We start from the raw sequence: 23353 nt of genomic DNA on the forward strand, positions 1-23353 counted from the left end.
GGGACTGGGTCCTGGTTGGTCCCTTTGTTGATGATGACTCCGCGGGACGACATTGACTGTCGCGTGGCAGTCTACAGCCTCGGCCACGCTGCGACTTTTCAGAGAAAGTAGTTCGACTCCGGTTTTCCTTTGGTGGACCGAGCAGGCATTCTCGTGGTAGAAGTTTCCTGCGGTGGTGTTGTTTTCTTGGAGATGGTTCTGGCGGGCGGCCCCGACTGGATCGACATGGTCGCAGGTTGATCCCAGAACGCTTTCCTTTGTCTCACCACATTTTAGAAAACAGGGCAGGAAATGGTGGATCCGGCAACGAAACGAGTAGCATCTGACGCATCTCGCTCATCACAATATATATATATATATATATATATATATATATATATATATATATATATATATATATATATATATATATATATATATAATATAAGGGAAAGAAGTGTATACCTAAGGGCTCGTTTTTCCGTGTTTTAACACAATATTAATGAGATCTAACAGACAGTAATGCCAAGGAATGTACATGGGAAGTTATTCGAACCAATGGAATGTAAATAAGAAAAAAGAAAAGTGGATGAAAAAATAACCAGCCGGGAGCGAACCTGCTCATGGCTGGTTATTTTTTCATCCACTTTTCTTTCTTCTTATTTACATTCCATTGGTTCTAATAACTTCCCCTGTACATTCCTTGGCATTACTGTCTGTTAGATCTCATATATATATATATATATATATATATATATATATATATATATATATATATATATATATATATATATATATATATATATATATATATATATATATATATATATATATATACTCTTTAGCAGGAAAGTGTTTTGTGCCGGGGCCGGGGTTCACCAAGTCTCCATGACGTACTTCTGTCACGGAAGTGACGTTGAGAATATACTAAGAGATTGCAAAGAAAAAAACTTTAAGGCAAGTATTTTTCGTGCGGGATTGAATTAACAACCTCTCGCTTCACAGCGCGTGGCGCTAATCACTACGCCACGGAGCGTACATTGTTTAGAATGCTAACGGCAAGCCATTTATATACATAATGTACCGTTCAGTGCTCCTCAAAGCTTTGATACTTTAGCACGTTTTCGTTATTAGGGGCGAGATGGCGCGGCGGGCTCACGTTGCCAATGCCTTTACTCACTTCAGGGGTGATTCTGCTCTTCAGAGTGTCACGCAGTATTACAACTCTTAGTGCCACTTCTCGGCCGAGATGATGCCTGCACAAGGTCTTTTTCCAAATCAGCTTAACGCACTGACATGGCTCTGAAATAGAACACTCCACTTCAACCTCCTATTCCGATAGATACCCAGCCACATTGAACTAAGGGGTAATAAAGAGGCAGACAGCCTCGCCAAGAAAGCGTCGAACGAAGGACGGGATTGCGGAATACCTATGTTTGTGGCGAAGATTCAAAGTTTTGTAACGCAAGGAGCTAACCACTGTTCTATGGAGAAGTGCTTTGATTGCCCTAAGTCAAAGAAATCATTAATTTTTGAAGTTGACCCACACGGAAAATTTTCAATAGCGACAGATCTCCGAAGACACTTTGAAATGTTTATCTACGAACTTCGACTGGAAGTAGCAAACACAAACATTCGCTTGCACAAAATACATCGATCCAACTCACCGCAATGCCACTGTGGTCATGCAGATGAATATGTTCGCTATATTTTTTGGGGGGTGTGTAAACAACACAAATTAAAGACAAATATTAAAGAAGAAACTATAGCAAGTTTGGACAGACGGCCTTTTACATTAAAGAAATTACTTGGATCATTGGCTGAGGTGCATCTTCAGAAAAAGGCGAATACGTTCCTCGAAGACTTGTTAATGAAGACTGGACTGGGTGAGGGCTTTTGACATACAGCTAAGGGTTGAGATATCTGAAATGATGTCGTAGTACTTATGCTTCGAGTAGAAAGGTTTGCGTGTGAATGTTCTATGACAGTGAGAACCGCTGCAAGCAAAATGTACATTTACATAATATTTCAACTTTTCTCAGTGTGATATTATGTTTTCTTTTATTTTTGCAGAATGTTCATTTTAAGTACCGCTCATTATTATTATTTTTTTCACTGCAAAACTTATTGATGTAGAGTAGCGGTAATATGAACATCAACCTCTCAACAGCAAAACAGAACAGTCAAAAATTTCTAACGTGGTTTCAGACCTTCAGATAACTCATGCGTTGAAAATTAGTGTGGAGTATCTCACTACAGCATGCTTATACTTGTAGCCTGTTTCTTGTACGTAAAAGTTCACAATCTAGTTAAGCCGTTAGCCATAGGACGCCAAGAGATAATGAAGCCAACGAAAATATTGTTTGGCGTTAGTCGCAATTTTTTAATTAAGTGCAGTACAATTTTAAGGTAAAGAAAAAAAAATGGAAGAGGGTGGGGGAGCAAGTCGCCTGCAGGAACCGAACCCATAACCTCTGCCACACGTGACGAGGAATGTGGCATATTCTCATTACCAGATGACGTCACCTTAGCAGGCGATGTTTTCCTCAACCGGTAGGTGCCAGCTAAATTTTGGCATGCCACGGAAAAGCATGAAAGCTCTGAGTCGAGAGTTATCTCTCGGACTGAAAACATATTTGGCACCTCAAGGCATAGGCAATGTCGGTAAGCTGCCTGTATCGTCAGATAGAGAGCCTCCAAGATCACGAGGCGTTTCGCGACTTTGCAGCTATAGGAAGGAAGTGAGCATGTAATTGTTAAACAGGTGGGTTAAACAGTTTGGTTAAACAGGTGGGAGCATGTAATTGTTAAACGGCGCAAAGGTACTGTACCTGACGAAAAGACAACCACGAAAGAGGCTTCCCCATTTCTACTGTAGGTTTCTTGGCTTTAATCTCCGGATTTTTTTTTTATTTACAGCGTACGCTCACGGCGTGTTGCGTAACGCACGAACGGGCACACTTTGACCGACTATATACATAATTACGCGGGTTCGCCGATTTCTGGATCAGTGTCACCGCAGCTTCGCGTTGGTGCGAGGTTCTGGTTTGCTCATGTAGAGTTTGCCTTGCACTTCGGACGAGCGTCCTCGCTGGAAACACTGTTGGTAACACACGTCTTTTCGTGTGCATCTTGTTGTCACAGTCATAACAACGACATGCTGCGCGCCAAACGGCTAACGTGTGATGCGGTGCTGTTGAGTTTGACCTCAACGGCGGGTGGCAACCAGTCCGCTTCGCTGAACATGCCAAAGATCGGGTCGCCGAGCACGAAAGTCACGGCCACTGTGGTGAAGATTGTGATGGTTTTCACCAGAATCCCTGGGAGTACCTGCAAGAGTAGAGATACTCTACATTAAAGGTTTGACAAACCCACATATCACGGATCTTTCTACCTGTACATTGATATTGAAACGCCGGTCTCTTATTTCCTCATGGTCTACTTTATTGTGATATCAATTACATGGACACTCGGGACGGGCTTTCGCCGTTACCGTCATGCCCCGTATGTGTGGGTTCCGCTAATTCAGCATTTCCGTTTTATGAGGTCAACTCATGTGCTCAGATTTGGGTGCACGTTAAAGAACCCCAGGTGGTCTAAATTTCCGGAGCCCTCCACTACGGCGTCTCTCATAATCATATAGTGGTTTTGGGACGTTAAACCCCACATATCAATTAATCAATTATGAGGTGAACTCACCAGATCGGATACCTTCAGCCCTGCGTGCTCGTAAACAATGGCATTCGCCGGAGTACCCACTGGCAGCATGAAGGCAAAATTGCTGGTGAGGGTCGCCGGTATCATTAAGAGTAGCGGATTTACGTGCAGGTCTTCAGCCTTGAAGAACAGTAATAAAAAGAAACAGCGTTATCGTGAAGATTACATGAATCATAGACTATAATTCACTCTTGAATTTTTCCGCTGGTACCTCGAAAGAAAATGGTTACCGTGACCATAGCCTATAAAATGGTCTTTGTACAGTGAAACAGGTTTTGTCACACTACAGAGTAAGGAATCGCACTTTCGCCGAAATCTACGTTTAGACTTTGTCTATAGTTGCGATCAGTGACGTTTCTCTATTCTCGAATCCAACATTCTGTGCACTTCTATAGCCTATTTTTGCCCTGCCGCTCAAGACAGAGTTTCGCTTGGACTTCATCTTTCAAAAAAATGGAGTTGACAGCAATTTCCTAGCCAGTATTCGAGTAAAAACATTTACGACCACCACCATCAGACTTCGTAAACTGCCTTTATGTCGGCACACAACAGGTCTATCACGATACGTGAAATATATTTTTAGCTCTCACACGCTTCCATTTCATGACAAAACTCAGCTTATTTTTGCAGCTGTCTTAATCCGTGCATATGCAACTTCGTAAATTGAAAAATGCTATACAAGTTCCTCTCGGTCTGCGCTTAGGAAGCTCTACAGAACGTCGCCTCTTATAGATCGTGAAGCCAGCAAACATTTTCGGTCTATGAAAAAATGCATTTGCTGCACTAGATGGCTTTCTGCACTCTGACAAAAACCCCGTTGTCTCCTCTTCCTTGCTGTTGGTATTATTTTCGAAAGATGGCCAGTGTTACGTGACATGCGGCACAATTGCAGCTTAAAAGACTCAAATACTCAGCAAAGAGACAGAGAACACCACCAAGGCCTTGAACAGTCTATAGCGATGCATGCTGCACGATAAAGCACGGAATTGGCGCTGTTCACACGTGCTCACCAAAGCTGCGAATACGGGCAGCAGAACCGTGACGGTGCCGGCGTTGCTGACGAGCTCTGACATGAAGGAGCACAAGATGCTGAGGCACATCATGAGAACGCCTGCAGGCAGATGGGACATGTGACCCAGTTGCTGGCCGAGCAGCAAGGAAAGACCAGAGACCTGCGAAGAATAACGGAAAATATATAAGAACATATGTTGGTGGTCAATGTCACAAAACAACTATATGACCATGAGGGACGTCGTAGTGGAGGGCTACGGAAATTACAGCTGAGTTTGGTGAAACAGGAGATGACAGAATAATTACATACAAAATTTAGCAACATAATCAGATTCGCAAGTGAGGAAAGTGAGGGTAAATCATAAAGACTGCATACAGGCCAAGATTAAAACACCAATAAAATACAAGAGTGGGTCTTAGTTGATTGAATACAATATCGGCAAGCCACTGGATATATTTTGAAGAAAGGCGAGTGCAAGGACATTGTGTGAAGGTTTCTTTCAGTGATATGTCTCGTACACTCGAAGAAAAGAGCGAGTATTTGGGGAGTATTTCTGTCATGCTACAACAATCGTCATCTACTTCGTGTATTTTTCTCACGTTATCACCATGGTTACGGCTGTTCCCGGTCACAAAAGGCGCGCGCGTTTTCAGCGTGACAAGCCATTCTTGACAAGAAAGTGGCCTGCGCCGGGTTTTGAAGAAAGAAAACGCGAGCAAGTCAGATAACGATTATTGTTGCGTGTCAGAACTAGCCCCCAGCTACACCATTGTTTTTTAGAGCGTAAGAGCAATGTCAGTAATCTGTTATTGTAGATCGGTGGTGCAGTGGTGCAGAGATATAATGGCGATTACTGAAATGCAGGTTTCAAAAGTCTCTCAGACAAGTTTCCACAAAATATGCGTTTTCTTAAAAGGTGCCCTACGATACTTTTTGAGCATAATCGGAAAATGCTGCCGATCGGTACTCGAGGCTTTTGCGATAGTGTGAGCTAAACGTTATGACGTGGCGCGTGGCAGGGAAATTGCAATCAAAGTTAAAGGGGCCATGCGATATTTTTTTTCAATTAAACATAGCGTGACTTCATTAAAGAAGTTTATTGCAACATGAACTGACCACCGCAATAATTCTTGGAATCCGTCCTGTACGGGTGGAGTTAGAAATTCGTCGCACGCTCCAACTGCTTTCTCTCTTCTCTCGTCTCGACGGTCGCGCTGGAAACAAAACAGGGAGAGTCGACATGGGGAAGGAAGTTACATCTTCCCGTGTTATGACCTTGAGGGCATTTTTTCCTTCCTTTTTTCATCAAACGTGTGGCTTATTTCAAGTGTGATCGCGAGCGCGGGCACGTGGCGGCCGACGTAACTTCGCAGCTTACGACGCTCAAATCAGCCAATGGTCGTGAATATGGGTAAATGGCATCATTTGTAGAAAAAGCAGAGGGCATGATTTCAAGCTGACCATGAAAATTGATTGTAACTTCTGGGCACACGTGTTTTTAGGAGCGTCGACTACCAATAGGTAGCGTTTTCTGACCTCGTTAGAAAAAAATGTTGAAGGGCCCCTTTAGATGTTAGGTATATATAGTTATCCCAAGTTTCCTCTTCAATGCTTTGACACTTCCTCCGTTTTTCAGAACGTGTTCAATTCTCTCCATGTTATACCTTCTTACATCGCATACCTTACGTCCATTAATCAACTTCGAAAGCTCTGCCAGTTCTATTTTGTCTGTTGTACTTGACACTTTCATGATTTGACGCTTCTTAATTAGGTTCTTCGTTTCTTGGGAAAGCTTGCCAGTGTCCTGTCTAACTACCCGGCCTCCAACTTCCACTGCACACTCCGTAATGATACTCGTCAGATTATCATTCATTGTATCTACGCTAAGGTTGGTTTCCTCACTGGTTGGTTGAAGAGGAAACTTGGGATAGGCAAAAGTCGGATGTATGCACTAAGGGACAAAGAAGGCAAAATAACTACCAATATGGATAGGATAGTTAAAATAGCGGAGGAGTTTTACAGAGATCTGTACAGTAGCCGAGACAACCACGACCTTAATACTATAAGAACTAGCAGTAACCCAGATTACACCCCACCAGTAACGATAGAAGAAGTGAGAAAAGCTTTGGAGAGCATGCAAAGGGGCAAAGCTGCTGGTGAGGATCAGGTAACATCAGATTTGCTGAAAGATGGAGGACAGATTGTGTTAGAAAAACTAGCCACCCTGTTTACGAGGTGTCTCCTGACGGGAAGAGTACCAGAGTCTTGGAAGAACGCTAACATCATCTTAATACATAAGAAAGGAGATGACAAGGACTTGAAGAATTACAGGCCGATCAGCTTGCTCTCTGTAGTATACAAGCTATTTACAAAGGTAATTGCTAACAGAGTAAAGAAAACATTAGAATTCAATCAACCAAAGGAACAAGCAGGATTTCGAACAGGCTACTCAACAATTGACCCCATTCATACTATCAATCAGGTAATAGAGAAATGCTCAGAGTATAACCAACCACTATACATAGCCTTCATAGATTACGAGAAGGCGTTTGATTCAGTAGAAATATCAGCCGTCATGCAAACACTGCGGAATCAGGGCGTAGATGAAGTATATATAAACATTCTGGAAGAAATCTACAGGGGATCAACTGCTACCATAGTGCTTCTCAAAGAAAGCAACAGAATACCAATCAAGAAGGGTGTAAGGCAGGGGGACACTATTTCCCCAATGCTATTTACCGCGTGCTTACACGAGGTTTTCAGAAGCCTAGAATGGGAGCAGTTAGGGATAAGAGTCAATGGAGAATACCTTAGTAACCTGCGCTTCGCCGATGACATTGCATTGCTGAGTAACTCGGGGGACGAATTGCAACTCATGATTACGGAGTTAGACAAGGAGAGCAGAAAGGTGGGTCTTAAAATTAATCTGCAGAAAACGAAAGTAATGTACAACAACCTCGGCAAGGAGCAGCGCTTCGAGATAGGTAATAGTGCACTTGAAGTTGTAAAAGACTATGTCTACTTAGGGCAGGTAATAACCGCAGAGCCGAACCACGAGATTGAAGTAACTAGAAGAATAAGAATGGGGTGGAGCACATTCGGCAAGCACTCTCAAATTATGACAGGTAGATTGCCACTATCCCTCAAGAGGAAGGTATATAACAGCTGTATCTTGCCGGTACTTAGCTACGGAGCAGAAACCTGGAGACTTACAAAGAGGGTTCAGCTTAAATTGAGGACGACGCAGCGACCAATGGAAAGAAAAATGGTAGGTGTAACCTTAAGAGACAAGAAGAGAGCAGAGTGGATTAGGGAACAAACGGGGGTTAAGGATATCATAGCTGAAATCAAGATGAAGAAATGGACATGGGCAGGGCATGTAGCGCGTAGACAGGATAACCGCTGGTCATTAAGGGTAACTGACTGGATTCCCAGAGAAGGGAAGCGGGTTAGGGGGAGACAGAAGGTTAGGTGGGCAGATGAGATTAAGAAGTTTGCGGGTATAAATTGGCAGCAGCAAGCACAGGACCGGGTTAACTGGCGGAACATGGGAGAGGCCTTTGTCCTGCAGTGGACGTAGTCAGGCTGATGATGATGATGATATATAGTTATCGCTTTCTCTTATCTTGACAAACGACGCCATGTATCCAACTCAGCTGCGTCACATACTGAAAGGACACAGATATCGGCTGTTTTAGATATCGCGGCCTGCATAGTTACCGCGGCCACCGCAATGTGTCGCGAAATATCCGGCGCGGCGTGAACAGATGAGCCGCGCGCGATGCTTATACGTTGGCAGCACAGGCGTTCAAAAAAAAAAAAAACAAGATAAAATCTTTCCTTTCATCCCCCCTACCCCTCTGCTTCTCCTGTGTAGCTTTCGGCTCACTCAGTGGGACGAAAGAAGAGAAAGCGTTTAGAGCGTGCATCAAATCTCGGGAATATATACTTCAGCATTCTAAACATTTTTTGCGGCAGCCGATTAGTGAAGCAGTAAGCTCTGATAGTAAGGCCATTTCGTGATTACTTGGGGAAAATGTTGTCAGGTCCCGTTGTGTGCTTATGTTGGTTTTACCCTCATGGCTTCAGCGACGGCGAAGCCACTGCCTATGAGCAGAATGACGCTCCACTGTAGCTTCGCCTGCACCACTGGCCAAGTGACCAGTCCAGGACTCCTCGCTCCCTCGGTCGGTCGGGAGGGAATCATGAACAACAGGATTACCGGAATCATGACAGCAGTCGCGTCTTTTGGTTTCCTGCACATTTCACCACATTAAAGTTTGAATTGCGAATGAAAAAAATATAAATGAGACCACAAGAAGGACGGTCGTCACTGTTATTTCTTTCCAGAATGCCTATAAAAAACCTGTAGGCTGGAATTTGTAATAATAATAATTGTACAGAACAGAAAAAGCAGAAAAGGGGGTATGTTTGGCATCGTGCTGGGTGGGGCAGGTAAATGCAAACTTTTACACGGAGCGCCTTCCAGCCATGGCCTGCCCCCTAACGAGAGGGTGAAGAGATAGAAAAGAAGGAATGACTTATTATGCTAGGTTATAGATGCGTTAAACTATCATGTAGTGCACAATTCACGAGGATTATTGGACTACGCGTGCAATGTGAACAAATATTATTACCGTCTACAAATTAATGCTATATTAAACTTTTCGCCTGTGTTGCGGAAAACTCAAGAACTTTGTGCGGGTACTACTTTGAAACTATTCCTCCTACTTTCACGTGTGCATTGAATATTCATTGTCTCTCATGCATCTAGTGCTCTTATTTGTTCTACTACAAAGCACCCCGCCGTGGTGGTCTAGTGGCCAAGGTACTCGGCTGCTGACCCGCAGGTCGCGGGCTCGAATCCCGGCTGCGGCGGCTGCATTTCCGATGGAGGCGGAAAAGTTGTAGGCCCGTGTGCTCAGATTTGGGTGCACGTTAAAGAACCCCAGGTGGTCGAAATTTCCGGAGCCCTCCACTACGGCGTCTCTCATAATCATATGGTGGTTTTGGGACGTTAAACCCCACATATCATCATCATCATGTTCTACTACAAAGCTTCTTGCTTTTCCAACTTTAGCCTCAGTTAGTTTCAGTGTGCTTCTTGCTAAGCTCCCAGAGAAATTAGGGAGAGGTAAAAGTTGAGAGAAAGCGGGAGGTCATCCAGTATTGCAAACTACAGTTTGCTACCCCACACGCCGCAGAGAGGTTAAGGAGAAATAGAAGCCAAGAGTGGACGAGCGCAACAGTGGTATGAGGTGATATTTCTAAAAATGCCGCAGTGCATTTGTCTCGAGGTGCACAGAAACATGAAAGTGAATTCTACTGCTGCGTACAATATGAGTTTTCGCAAAATGTACTAGTAAGAATAGAGCACCGGACTACACTTCGATACGTTTTGGTGCTTAAACTTATTACTATAGCTGCGCAACAGTGTCGCAAGTTACCGGTAGTATTTTACTCACATGGATCCAAATAAGGTCGCCCACCCTCGAGCGAACATGGGGTCTCGGAACAGCCAGAGAAAGACCAGCAGCGTGAAGAGCAGAGAGACGGCCACCTCGTGGAATCTGTGACATGAAGAGATAAAATCGATTTTATTGGTGCTATCAAAAGCGTTACTTCATCATCATCATCATCATCATCATCATCATCATCATCATCATCATCAGCCTGACTACGTCCACTGCAGGACAAAGGCCTCTCCCATGTTCCGCCAGTCAACTCGGTCCTGTGCTTGCTGCTGCCAATTTATACCCACAAACTTCTTAATCTCATCTGCCCACCTAACCATCTGTCTCCCCCTAACCCGCCTGCCTTCTCTAGGAATCCAGTTAGTTACCCTTAATGACCAGCGGTTATCCTGTCTACGTGCTACATGCCCGGCCCATGCCCATTTCTTCTTCTTGATTTCAACTATGACATCCTTGACCCCGGTTTGTTCCCCAATTCACTCTGCTCTCTTCTTGTCTTTTAAGGTTACACCTACCATTTTTCTTTCCATTTCTCGCTGCGTCGTCCTCAATTCAAGCTGAACCCTCATTGTAAGTCTCCAGGTTTCTGTTCCGTAGCTAAGTACCGGCAAGATAGAGCTGTTATATACCTTCCTCTTGAGGGATAGTGGCAATCTACCTGTCATAATTTGAGAGTGCTTGCGAAATGTGCTCCATCCCATTCTTATTCTTCTAGTTACTTCAGTCTCGTGGTTCGGCTCCACGGTTATTACCTGTCCTAAGTAGACATGGTCTTTTACAACTTCAAGTGCGCTATTACCTATCTCGAAGCACTGTTCTCTTCCGAGGTTGCTGTACATTACTTCCGTTACTTAATAGTTACACAAAAAGGAAGGTCCTCTTTCGCTAGCAAAACGGAGCTCTTGCTCAGTTGTAGATAATGGACACATTTGAAGTCCACCGAAAAGCCTTGCTTCACACAATCGCTGGCCTACCTGATCGGTTCGAGTGCCTCGTAGTTGCGACGAATGGCTTGCATGGCAGAGCTGCTGCTTTCTTTGTCAAGATTCGGTCTGCATCATCCCAAATGACATTCAAATACACTCAGATCAGATGAGAGGCGTCATGTGTAACATCTAAAGGAAATGTTCTGCATAAGAACAACCGAAAAGTCAACGTAGGAATCAGTCATTTTTCTAAAAATCTCACATAGCACTTCCCACCACTTAATGCACATAACAGACCTATAGTTTCAACTAATGTGTGTCAAGAGAATAAATTAGGCATCGCTACTGCTCTCATAAAGCCTTTATCTTAACAATAATTACGACGCTATGATAGTAAGGCCCGAACATGACAAACAGATCTATTGTGCTATGTCACAAATTTCATGGTGTACTTGAATGATTCTCTTTATTTATTATCAGTTTATCTTCGCTAAATATGCGTAGTGGCCCCATTTATGTGTATTCGGTATAAGAGTGTTTAGTTCTTTGCATTCGGCCTACAAGATCATGATTTCTTAACTCATTTTAGATAATTTTAATTTTTTTTTCGTGAGCATAATCAAATGTATCACTACAAAGAAATTGGTTTATTTACTGATGATATGAAAAGATATGGAAGCAGCAACAGTGTAGCTGCGAGCCAAGACATGTACGTTTAGACCTAAAGCACAAAGTCTAAGCAACGGGTGCCAACCGCATGCTGCAATTTTTGGTTGACCTCCCTGCCTTTCTCTCACTTTATTCTCTCTCTGTCTACCTCTCTCTCTCTCGGTGCACCGGCTTGCCTACTCTTCTCGTTTGACGGGGTCTCGCAAACACGCGCATTTCCGTATCAAAAGTTGTCCATCATTGAGGTGTCTCAAGGCTGATGTACCACATAGATTGACGTTTGTACATTGTTACACATTCATACGAAACTGTACAACAAATTTTGTTGTAACATTTATTCATGGGATGAGACACCATTGTCACACTCACTCGCTCGCTCGCTCACTCACTCACTCGCTTACTCTCCTTTCATACTTTCACCTGTGATCAGTCCTACTCACTAAACCAGCAACTGCCATTTTTCCAAACTCACCTTCTACACCGAAAGAAAACCGGAATTATGGTAAAGTAAATAATAATGGTGCTGATAATGGTGGCTGGCAGGGCGAAGAATAGCCACAGTGCGTAGTCCACAGGGGCCCGTTCTTCGTATAAGCTGCAGTAGAAGATTGAAAATACTCTTCCTTTGTGCTGCCTCGTATAGCTGACGGCATGCAATACCTTGCTACAGAAGTGGTTTCTTGCGCATAATTTCAGAAAATAAAATAAAAAATCAGAACATGAATGAATAAATACGGGATACACGCTCAAGTTCACCACGCTCGACCATGTACGTAGAAATTGTAAATACATTATTATAATGCACGCAAAATACAAGTACAAGTAGCGAAGGCACTTAAACGTAACATTGGAGCACAAACATCTTTGACGCTATGAGTTCAGCACGAGTGGCGAATAAAGCTTAAGAAAAATCTAGATATTGTTTACAAAAGTATTCGTGCCCACGAGTGAAATGATAAAACTTTATCATTCAGGGCCCTTCCATTGCTAGTATGTGTTCAGGCGAGCGAAATATAGCGCTCGTGCATGATAAGGAGTAGAGTTACTGCATAACCTGTAGTATATACAGTAACAACTATATGCAGTCGATACAACTCTAATAAGCAGCGGTGGTCATGATGACGATGGGATCATATGAGGTGGTAATTAGTAGAGTGGAGAAAACGTACTTATCCTTACAAATCTGGGTAATCTGCGCTCTCATTCTGGTGAAGTGCGAGCACGCGAGGCAATGTATTAAGGATTGTCCTTCCCTGTATGACTGATTAAAATATATATATAGGATTCCATTGTTGTATAATGTAAAATTATATAGCATCATTATATGTACGGGATTAAACGTCATGCGCCCCATTTGATAACACGAATATCGGGAGGCCATGACGTGGGTCGCCCGCTTGGCAAATGTATACACTCACTCCTCGATGACGAACTTGAAGACGATGTTGGAGGCAGCACTAGTGATGGTTGTGATTGCGCCCGTGTTAGCTCCGTAGATGACGCTCAGGTAGAGCAGCACTCGAATACGCCGCTTCTGGGGCTCTTCTTCGCTTCGCCTTTCCTTGGCGCGTGTAGTGATCGGCAACACGAGAACTGCTGACTTCTCGCTGGAATTAAGAATTAAGCCAGATTAAGCATTGAGCCAGATTATGAATCTACATACTATGTATGCGCGAGCGAACTGTGATTTATATATTTCAATGTTTTATTATTACACAGGGCGATGATTTGTGATTGGTACCTTCCATTAGGCAGCGTTATGGAGTTTTAAATCAGTTTGATGCATCTCACTTGTAATCACTCTGACAATCAATTGCAGTCATTATTGTTTGAAAGCTTATTCATACAGCTCGCACGTCTATTGTTTCTTCTATCGAGTTTTTGTTTTCGTCAGTTGCCGCAAAATTTTTGTGGTGTCTTGATTTTTTTTAAGGGAGAATAAATTGTAAGGTTTTTTTTTATGTTTAGCAATCAGTTTACGCATACCTTTGATAGCTTTGTGCATATATTTTGTATTTTTATTCTCATGATTTTTTCCTTTCTTTTTCTTCTAGATTCACGTGACATGGCACATGATTGTATTATCTTGATTCTTTACGTATGTAAATTTCGTTATGCGCTTCATAATACTCACTTCTACTTACACCCTCATCTAGAGGGTAGCAGTACTCTATAAATAAATAAATAAAGAACTAAATAAATAAATAAATAAATAAACGAAAGATGGGCAACATTTTTTTACCATGCTCAAAAGGGGTTGAAGGGCCCCTTTACTAGCCATATCGGCGAAATAATGTTATGCCACCCGATAACTTCATAAATACATTTACATTCAGGTTCCGTATGATACAAATGATACGTGGCAATCGCTTCTGAGCATGGCACTGCTGCGTGCCAGTGTGAACATTCGCAATAAGCTATAGGCCGTGACTATTATTACACCATTTCGCAACAGCTAGCGAAGCAATTAGGAGGACGCTATATTATATCACTCACAAACTGCGAACAGATGTGCAAACACGATGATGGGGGCGATGTGATCCCGCAGCTAAGTTCCCTTAATTAAATAACTATAAACAAAACATATGACGCACCTGCTTTGGTTGGAGAACATGATGGCGTTTTCGCTGGCGATGGCACTCTTGCCGTGTAGTTCAGTCAGACCTTCGGTCAGTGACAGGAAAATTTGCAACAGAAGTTGTGGACATGAAATTAATAAAAGTATTGTTGACCTCTTGTCGCAGAGCATATTGGCTGCTTTCCCGTTGGTATCAAGAAATCATAACGTGATGTTTTAACCATTATTTTTAAAAGATACTGATCCAGAGTTGATCATTGTATAATGGTCGGCTTGTTTGCATGCGCTAAATATCACTCTGCCGTACCCTTAACGCTTCTCGATTCATAAAGCCACAGTATATTAATTTTGACTACCCTGAACATAAATTTCATGTGAACCATTTTTTATTCTACCTCGACTAAAATCAGTCTCTGAAATCGGCAGTAGATTTTGCCTCCTGGTGCTCAGTACTTCAGTTACTGGAACTCTGCAAACTTCACTTTTAGATCGTTTTATTGAATGTATCTGGACCTTTAGTCGGGTTTTATTCGATAGATGTGAACTTTAGCAATTATTCAGTTTATTTAAAAAATTCTCAGTGTCATCACACCTTTCGTAAGAGACAAAGTCACTTTTCAATTTCCTCGCCCCTTCACGCAACCATTAAATAAATTTTATTATTTTCTCTATCGAGGCATTGCAAGATCAGGTGAAGTACAAACATCGTTCAATTCCCCTAATCCTGGAGGCAGTGTGAAACTATGTTATGTTCAGAAAGCATTCGGAGGAGCGACGGGCATGATCGATACATCGACTAAAACAAAACAAAAAAAATGACTTTCACCTTCCAGTCACCTTAGGCTAATGCGAAAAGGACCCCTGAGTTTTCCGAGCATGGGTATCCTGGTTCAATTCGTAACTGCAGTCACAGCTTTACGTTTAGGGTAAAACAGTTTTTTTCTTAGCTAGTATGTTTAATATTCAACAAGTTATGCAAGCCATTTACGTGTCGAAACAAATTCGAGACCTTTCACTAAGACTGTCCCTGAAAGCACAAAGGACCCGCATGGAAGTCAAGCCCCAATATTCAGAAGATTATAGCTTTGCGTATCGAATGAAAGACTCTGCGACATGTACCTTCTATTTCTTCGATGAGTGCGCCCTGTTTTGAAAGATTGGTTGAGCCCTCCTGCAGTAGCTCTTGCAGTAATGAGTCAACCACAGGCATCATCATTGCTGTGATGGCGACGTTGTTGATCCATATGGATAAGAACATGGAGATGAACATGAGCCCGAACACCAACCTGCGCGATTCGTAATCGAGTCGCATAAGGCGAACATGTACTATGAAACCTACATTTCCATTGCTTCTAGTTAGATTTCTAGCCAGATCTAGTTAGATTTCTAGCCAGACTAAAAGACGCCAAAAAGGGTAAAATGGTCCTCAGATATTCGTTACGTCAGCATTACTTTCACGTGATGCACCCCTATCAAAGAATGTCATGGTATATGTGACAACGTCAAATACTCTCGTATGTCCATATGAGAAATAATTAGCCGTCACAATAACAGCAACTTCACGGCTTACACAAAAAAGGGACTATAGAGATAGTAATAATACCAAGTCTAACCAAAAAATAAAGCTTTTTTAATGCATAAATTTCTGGATATAGGAGAGTAAGGAAGTTTATGAAAAATCAAATGACTTGCTCACGTATTTATCCCAGTTCCGAGTAGACAAAGCGTCTTGAGGGCGATTCTTTCGTGCAAGTGCGAGTGCTCTATAGCTATGGCCATGATCAGAGTACCCACAAACATAATGTTCGTGTCCTGAAATGAAAAAAAAATAGAAAGCAGGCCACAACATCACGTCATTGTTTTTAAAAAAAAGTTAACAGGTACAAACGAGTGTGAGGATTAAAACAAATTTAATATCTAGCACCAGTAATGAGCCACAATATAGGATTTTCTTCGTCTTCAACAGTACAGAACTCGACAATAACGTTAAGACAGCCTAATGTTATAGTCTTTCGAAGATGATAACATAATGAAGTGTCAGAAGGGAAAACCTTGACTTCCATTCAAATGTGGCACATCATATCATTTCTCTAGCGTTCTCAATAGCTTACGTTCATGTACAGCTGGCAGGTTCTTTCCGTGGTGAGTACTCCGAGCGTCGGGAACAGCACGATGGGAATGAGGGACGTCGCTCCCAGTGGGATCGGCTCCACGATCCAGTAGAGTCCCACAACGGCGACTACGTAGGCGCAGCGAGATTTCTAAAAAGCAAGAATAGGGGAAAAAAAGGCGATGTTGAACAACGGTGGAGATACACAAATTGAGCTTATTATTGTTCACTTTTTTCTACAAACCTCTCTTGAGTCACAGTACACTTGTTTCAGTAGTGAATGCGCAGTTGTTGCCTGGTTCACCTATAGAATGCCCTTAGATTGAGTGCGTATAAAATTAATGCATTGACAAAGCTGTATGAAGAAAGATTTGAACCAATGATCTTGAAGGTTGAGTATACTTGAATAAAGCTTTATTTATTCTTTTCAGAACACTGTTTGGCAGAGTGCAGTATGCTTGTCTTTTTTTTCTCAGGAATAACACCCCTGTTCGGACATGTATAAAAAATATTACACAAGCGTGGGCATACGAGGAATCACATGTATGGAAATGTTTTCGAAAAGAAGGCTCCTACCGGCAACATTCTTTATACCATGATTTTATTCTCGATTGCAATGCCTGAGTAGCGATAATTGTCAACCCCTTTCTGAATTTCTGAATTTTCTGTATTCTTTCATTGATCGTGTCACAGCTTTAGGCTGAGGCTGTCGGCTTGCGCAAGTAAAACTAAAATAAAGAACAACAACCATGCCAAAGAGGCGAAAACTGAAGGAGATGTCAGACTGTGCGATTTGGTCAAAATTCATGACAATCGGCAAATTTAACGTCAGCGTTTCGCGCACATGGGTGTATGAGACAATGTTTTGATAATTTCACGTTTTTACCAGTTTTGTTTTTCACAACGAGCATGCGGATATGCTTCTGTACACGGCTTAAAACAGCCAAAATCTTTCTTCAAATAAACTCAGTATCAAGTAGCATCGTATGTGTCTTCTCTTTATTGGTACCGTCTTTGACGCTGTTATCCAAGTAACCGAAGGAGTCCAACATATATCTGTGACAATTTCTTTAGAACACTGTAGTTCTGTCGCCCTTCTCAAGCTATTTTAGCTTGAGTAGGCGGTACCGATTCGGTGGCTATACAAAGAAACCCGAAGAGTGCTGCTGCGCGCTCCACGTGTGCTGCTATCTCTTTAATGCTTTTTTTTTTTCTCTCTTCTCTGTCTCGCAAACACTAAAGCCCATAGAAAACAACTTTACTACTCTTACACGTGTGCGTACGCTTGAGAACGGCACATTCTGCACGAACTCGCGATTGCGCCGTGGACTTTGCTGCTGGCAATGAACGATAACGAACGCTCCATTTTTTTGAGAAATTTCGGCATTGCTTTGCCGAATTTGTAGAAAACCTGCGACTTTTTTATCACGTGAACCCATGGAGGAGTCATAATGCGTCAGCTGGGGCGGAAATATCAGTCAGTTTCCGGATCACATTTTAAATACGGTCACACTTTCGCGACAGTAAAGTATTGGGCAGTTAGTTACAGGAAGTACGGTTTACGGTTTGAAGTAAGTCATGTGGCTTTTGTTGTAAAGATTCGTGTTACTACTAAACAAACACGAGGTGGACACTTATAATTCAGAATTGAAATTATTTATTTATTTCTTCATTTATTTATTTATTTATTTATTTATTTATTTATTTATTTATTTATTTATTTATTTATTTATTATATTTGGCGTTTAACGCCCCAAAACCACTATATGATTATGAGAGACGCCGTAGTGGAGGGCTCTGAAAATCTCGACCAACTGGGGTTCTTTAACGTTTGCATCACAATTTGGGTCATGGATAGATCGCAACACTCAAAGTGATTTTGGTTAGCTCAGAAATATTTCAAAATGAAAAAGTATAGAGGGAGAGAGGTAGGGGGGGGAATTCCACATTTGAGAAAGGACTGAGCATCAGGCAAGGGACGCAACTCGAAAGTCGGTTGGACAATCGGGCTTCTTTATATATCTCTTATGTAAGGTCGCCAAATAAAGAAAAAAGTTAACACAAGACACATGCAACACATGCAAGTAAACGCAATAAGAAAAACCGACTCACCACGTGATCCTCCATGTACAACAGGGGGAGCAGCAAGAGCGGAATGGCGACCATCAGGATTCTCCTCCAAAGCCGAACCGCCGGCAGTAGACTCTTCCTCCAGTTCATCATCGTTGGTTGGTCCACTCTGGCGGGCTTTATTCGCACGTTGGGATCGACTGCCTCTCCAGCAACGCCTCGACTGTGGCCGTCCCACTGCACACGAAAGAACCAAGTGTATACCGTCTAAACAGAACCTCCCGATAAATTCCCCCTAGGTTATGAAGCCGAAATACGCTGGTCCAGATGTTGATAAACCGGGCCTTCGCGCCGTAAAAACCGCGAAGAAAGGTACGGTGACCGAGGTAGAGAGTGTGACGAATGCTGATATGAACCCGCGTAGGAAGATAAACCTCGTGGCCTATACCAGCACGTGTAGACCTTCACTCGCTCTCTCTTTTCACGTGCGTTCTTTTTTAACGATGTAACCACGTGAAACGAACTGGCTGCGAGAAGGCAACACATCTTACGATGCATAGAATGCGCTCGGATGAGAGCTCGACGCAGCTACACAGTTTCAGAAAATTCGATAACGGTTCATCGCATAATCGATCATTCTGGGAACTGTCGGACTTCTGTGCACTTTATTTAAAAAAAAAAATCCTAGTTTCACCGTTGTTATGTCCCGCACACCCTATGACGTATGGTATGGGGATACAGACGAAACCCTGGCACCGCTACTCTGACTCAAGAGCAGCGGGAGGCCAAGTTGCCAGGCCAAGAGTCGGTGAAGCCTAGTTCCACGGGCGCGGGAGATGGGGAACGCCCGCGACTATACTTTGAATAAGGAGGCCGCCTACCTTGAATGCACGGTGCACCTGCTCGCAATAAAAGTTCATTCTATCTCCCCCACCGCGAGGGCGAAGCAATGACTGTGATAGCAGCCAATCGGAAGGCTAGCAGCTCTCTTTGATCGGATCTTGCGTAACACTACAAAACACTGGTTTAAGCGAATACGGTCATGGCGGCTGCAGTAATGTCCGAGTATCGTCTACTTCTTCTTCGTGTTATTATTATTATTATTATTACTATTATTATTATTATTATTATTATTATTATTAGTAGTAGTAGTAGTAGTAGTAGTAGTAGTAGTAGTAGTAGTAGTAGCAGCAGCAGCAGCAGTAGTAGTAGTAGTAGTAGTAGTAGTAGTAGTAGTAGTAGTAGTAGTAGCATGTAAACACAAGCATACAAAGGGCACAGAGGACGTATGGGGCCCAGGCTGACAACTGGCACTTAGAGATCAGTTTGTGGTCAGTTTGTAGGCAGTCAGTTTGTAGCAACGCCAAATACCACATTGAACGCTGGTTGCATCATGTTTCTCAAAACATCCCCTTAATCAAGGCAAGTCCGCTAGTCGAAATGGGCTACAGCGACAAACAGTGTTCGAATGATTTCTTATAGCTTAATAATTTCATCTTTCCCCGAACATTTACCTCATTTATATTCCCTATATGAATTATAATAAACGAAAATAAAGTGATGCAGCTGCGAGGCCATAGTTCGAGCTCCAGAGAGTCCATAGAAGGCAAACAGTTAATAATCCCAACCAAGTTCAATAGTACTCGCTTGTATTTTCGTTACATATTTAAACCACCATTTGATTTATCGATATCTTTGTAAATAATTAATCGACGAATTTTACTGTAATTGAATGTCGTGCCTAATGAAGCATATAATGCTAAGACATTAGTTGTTTAACTGGGATTAAAGTGTATCCAGCCAATACAGAAACGCACTTTGCAGGACCCATTTACTCACGGCGTCACTTTATTGAACAACCTGTGCACCCTGAAGAGTCGATCACAGCAGCTCAGATTGCACAACGCCGGGAGACTCGGCTCTTTCCACCCTGGCTGTAACGTTGCCTTTGAGAGGACCGCAGATGCGGGCTGGTGGATGTACGCCGTAACAACGCTCAATAAATATCGGCACACGGTGAGGGTGCGATGTGCGCGAAATAAGACACGTGACCACTACAGCAGCGAACATCGTGCGACGCCTTTTTAAGCACACAAGTTGACGTGTTTGCGGGACGCCCCAGATTGCGCCACGCTTCGTCAGAAACAGGTGTTTTGATATGATGATCTCCTTTCGGACAAACGACAAAACAGAGGCGCCAATTCGGGCGAGCACGTATTCTTTGTACTTCACATAAATGTGTACTACGTGCGGAAATTGAACTATGGGAAAGTTTTACGAGTCATGAAGGTGCGCAGAATCGCTGAGTCACGGCACGGACATGTTCTTGGAGAGCGTACGTGAACCCGTAGGCGGGTTTATTCGCTTACGAAAAAACAAAACAACAGAAACAGAAGGACTCGAAAGGTATCATATGCATTCGTCTAAGATGGCTCAAATGAGAAAGTTGTCTCCTTGTTCTATGTCGATCGTAGTTATCCTCCCGCGTCCCTACCCCCTCAAAAAGCTTTTTGTTCCACGCGTTTTGCACTGTCCCCGAACAGAGTCATCGCAGGCGTTCCGCACGTCACCTTGCATCACCTCGGTGATCGGACCACCAAACGACAATGACATGTCAATACACCACCAGGGTGCGTCACATTTTAATGCGATCTGTGACGTCACGATGTTGTCATAAGGTGACGCCATTCCGTGAAGTTTTTTCTTTTTTTTTGCATCACTCGTGTTGACCCCGATGCTCAATTTGCGCGATTGATGACTCGGCATCTAAGGCTTTCGCATTAAGAATAATCCCGAACAGAAAGATGGGGGATGCGCTCCCAAGACACTAAGGCGATTTTACAGCACATGTTGTGCGTTCACCCTGCGTCACACACCTAAGCTCATAGCAAAAAACAAAAAAAAAGATGACACCACAAGGTTGGTGCAATCAGATAAAACACAGTAACAAGCCCACTCATGACTTTTTTGCGCAAACACGTACACGGACACAAGGAAAAGAGGCAAACAACACGGGCGCAAACTCCTTGTTTGCCTCTTTTCCTTGTGTCCGTGTACGTGTTTGCGCAAAGAAGTCATGAATGAGTACCAACTTGCCCAACTTTCAGTACTGTTGTAACAAGCCCACACTCATTCACTGCGCGACAATCGAGCAATAGTGCAATCATAGTGGTACAAGTAAGTGTCATTATCATGTGAACCTGTATTCCTTTGGCCTAGTGTTGCTGACCCGGAGGTAACGGTATTGAATCGCGAATGCGGCGGCCCCATTTTTGATGGAGGCAAGGGTGCGAGACCCATGCAGTTAGGTTAAGGTGCGCGTTAAAGAACTTAGGTGGTCGAAATTTCCGGAGCCCTCGATCTACTATAGTGTTTCTCATAATCATACCAATGAAATAAAGAAGTGTACGGCTTAGGGCTCGCGTTTTTTGTTAGACACAATATTGCCGCATTGAATATGCAGCACCAAGAGAACAATGAAGAACACGCGCAGCGGGAGAAAAAAGAAGAGGTATTACTGTGATCGGACTGTCGCCGCTACGAGATACTTAGAAAAAGGTTACTAGTTATGCCATTTCGGAAAATAGGCCTTAGATTGACGGCGGAAACGGCGCTAAGCTTTGGCGCCTCAGCTTTGGGACATTGCCACAGGGATGCTTTCAATGCCGTTTGCGATTATATTCAGGCAAACAAGCGTATAGCTTTGTGATCTTCAATCAAGAAAATTATTTATTACTCCCCAGGGCGGAGTGAAGTAAACGCAGCTGAGTGGTAATCATAACACCTCAAATCTCAAAATTGCTCAACTTGATTTTTTTTTCGTTTGCTCTCCTTATGTTGTTTTTATTTTTACATTAGTCTTATTATAATACCAATTCATTACACATAGTTAAAATGATCACAGAAAAACTGCACTACACTTTCTTGGCCAATCCCCCTGAGTGGGTATGAGCCAACCTCCCAGGGAAACAAAACAAAAAAAAAACAAGACACTAATGTAAAGGAAAGTAAAGACATGGTCAAGTATCGGGGGGCTATGGCGTAGGGGATGCTCTTAGAAGTAATCGTAATGTAAATGTGAAGATAGAAAAGTTGACTGAAAGATAACTTGTCACGGGCAGGAACCTAACCTGCGAACTTCGAATAATAAGTGTGAGAGATTATTGGTCAGCTGCCAGCTCGTAATGAGATCACGTGTTACTACGTGACGCCAAACAGGCAGCAAAAGAGTGTTCCACACTCGCCGCCATGGCTACTGGTGGCGCTGACTGATGCTCCCGCGTGTGGATAAATACAAATACTTGGGTATATAGATAAATAACGGGACTGAGAACCTAAGGGAGCACGAAAGATAGGTAATGACTAGGGGTAACAGGAATGCAGCTGTAATGAAACATAGGGCACTGTGGAACTACAATAGGTATTACGTTGTGAGAGGGATTCGGAAAGGTGTCATGGCCCCGGGTTTGACGTTTGGCAATCACTTCTTGTGCATGAAATCAGAAGTTCAAGCGAGATTGGAAATTAAACAGCGTGGCATAGGTAGACTTGCTTTGGGAGCACACGGGAATACCCCAGATCAGGGGGTATGGGTGACATGGGATGGACATCGTTTGAGTGCAGGGAAGCTAGCAGCAAGATAGAATGTGAGGAGCGATTGAGAAAAATGCGAGAGAAGCGTTGGGCTAGGAAAGTTATCAGCTATACTTGTACGTGAAGAACGTTGATACTAAATGGAGGAAGGGAGCTCTAAAATTGTCAAGCAAGTATTTAGACAACAGCAAAATACTAAGCCAAAAAGCAACATCGGTTAAGAAG

General features: G+C 42.9%; 1 protein-coding gene across 2 annotated transcripts; it reads right to left on the reverse strand.

Annotated features, from left to right (window-relative positions):
- Nucleotides 1-2843: 2843 nt before the first annotated feature.
- LOC119163768 (Na(+)/citrate cotransporter) lies at nucleotides 2844-18887 on the reverse strand. Of its 2 annotated transcripts, XM_075888959.1 has the most exons (13): nucleotides 18578-18886; nucleotides 16467-16616; nucleotides 16052-16167; nucleotides 15475-15641; nucleotides 14372-14441; nucleotides 13196-13384; nucleotides 12250-12372; nucleotides 11157-11234; nucleotides 10174-10278; nucleotides 8784-8964; nucleotides 4707-4868; nucleotides 3679-3816; nucleotides 2844-3309 (listed from the first exon to the last, which is right to left on the reverse strand). In XM_075888959.1, exons 1-13 carry the CDS (start codon nucleotides 18686-18688, stop codon nucleotides 3124-3126), a joined length of 1776 nt encoding a protein of 591 aa, XP_075745074.1. In that variant the 5' UTR covers nucleotides 18689-18886; the 3' UTR covers nucleotides 2844-3123. The 2 variants fall into 2 exon arrangements, with proteins under 2 accessions (XP_075745074.1, XP_075745075.1); XM_075888960.1 differs by lacking the exon at nucleotides 12250-12372 and having other exon boundaries at nucleotides 18578-18887.
- Between the last annotated feature and the right edge of the window lie 4466 nt (nucleotides 18888-23353).

This window comes from Rhipicephalus microplus, chromosome 3, assembly GCF_043290135.1.
Source record: "Rhipicephalus microplus isolate Deutch F79 chromosome 3, USDA_Rmic, whole genome shotgun sequence".
NCBI lineage: Eukaryota > Metazoa > Arthropoda > Arachnida > Ixodida > Ixodidae > Rhipicephalus > Rhipicephalus microplus.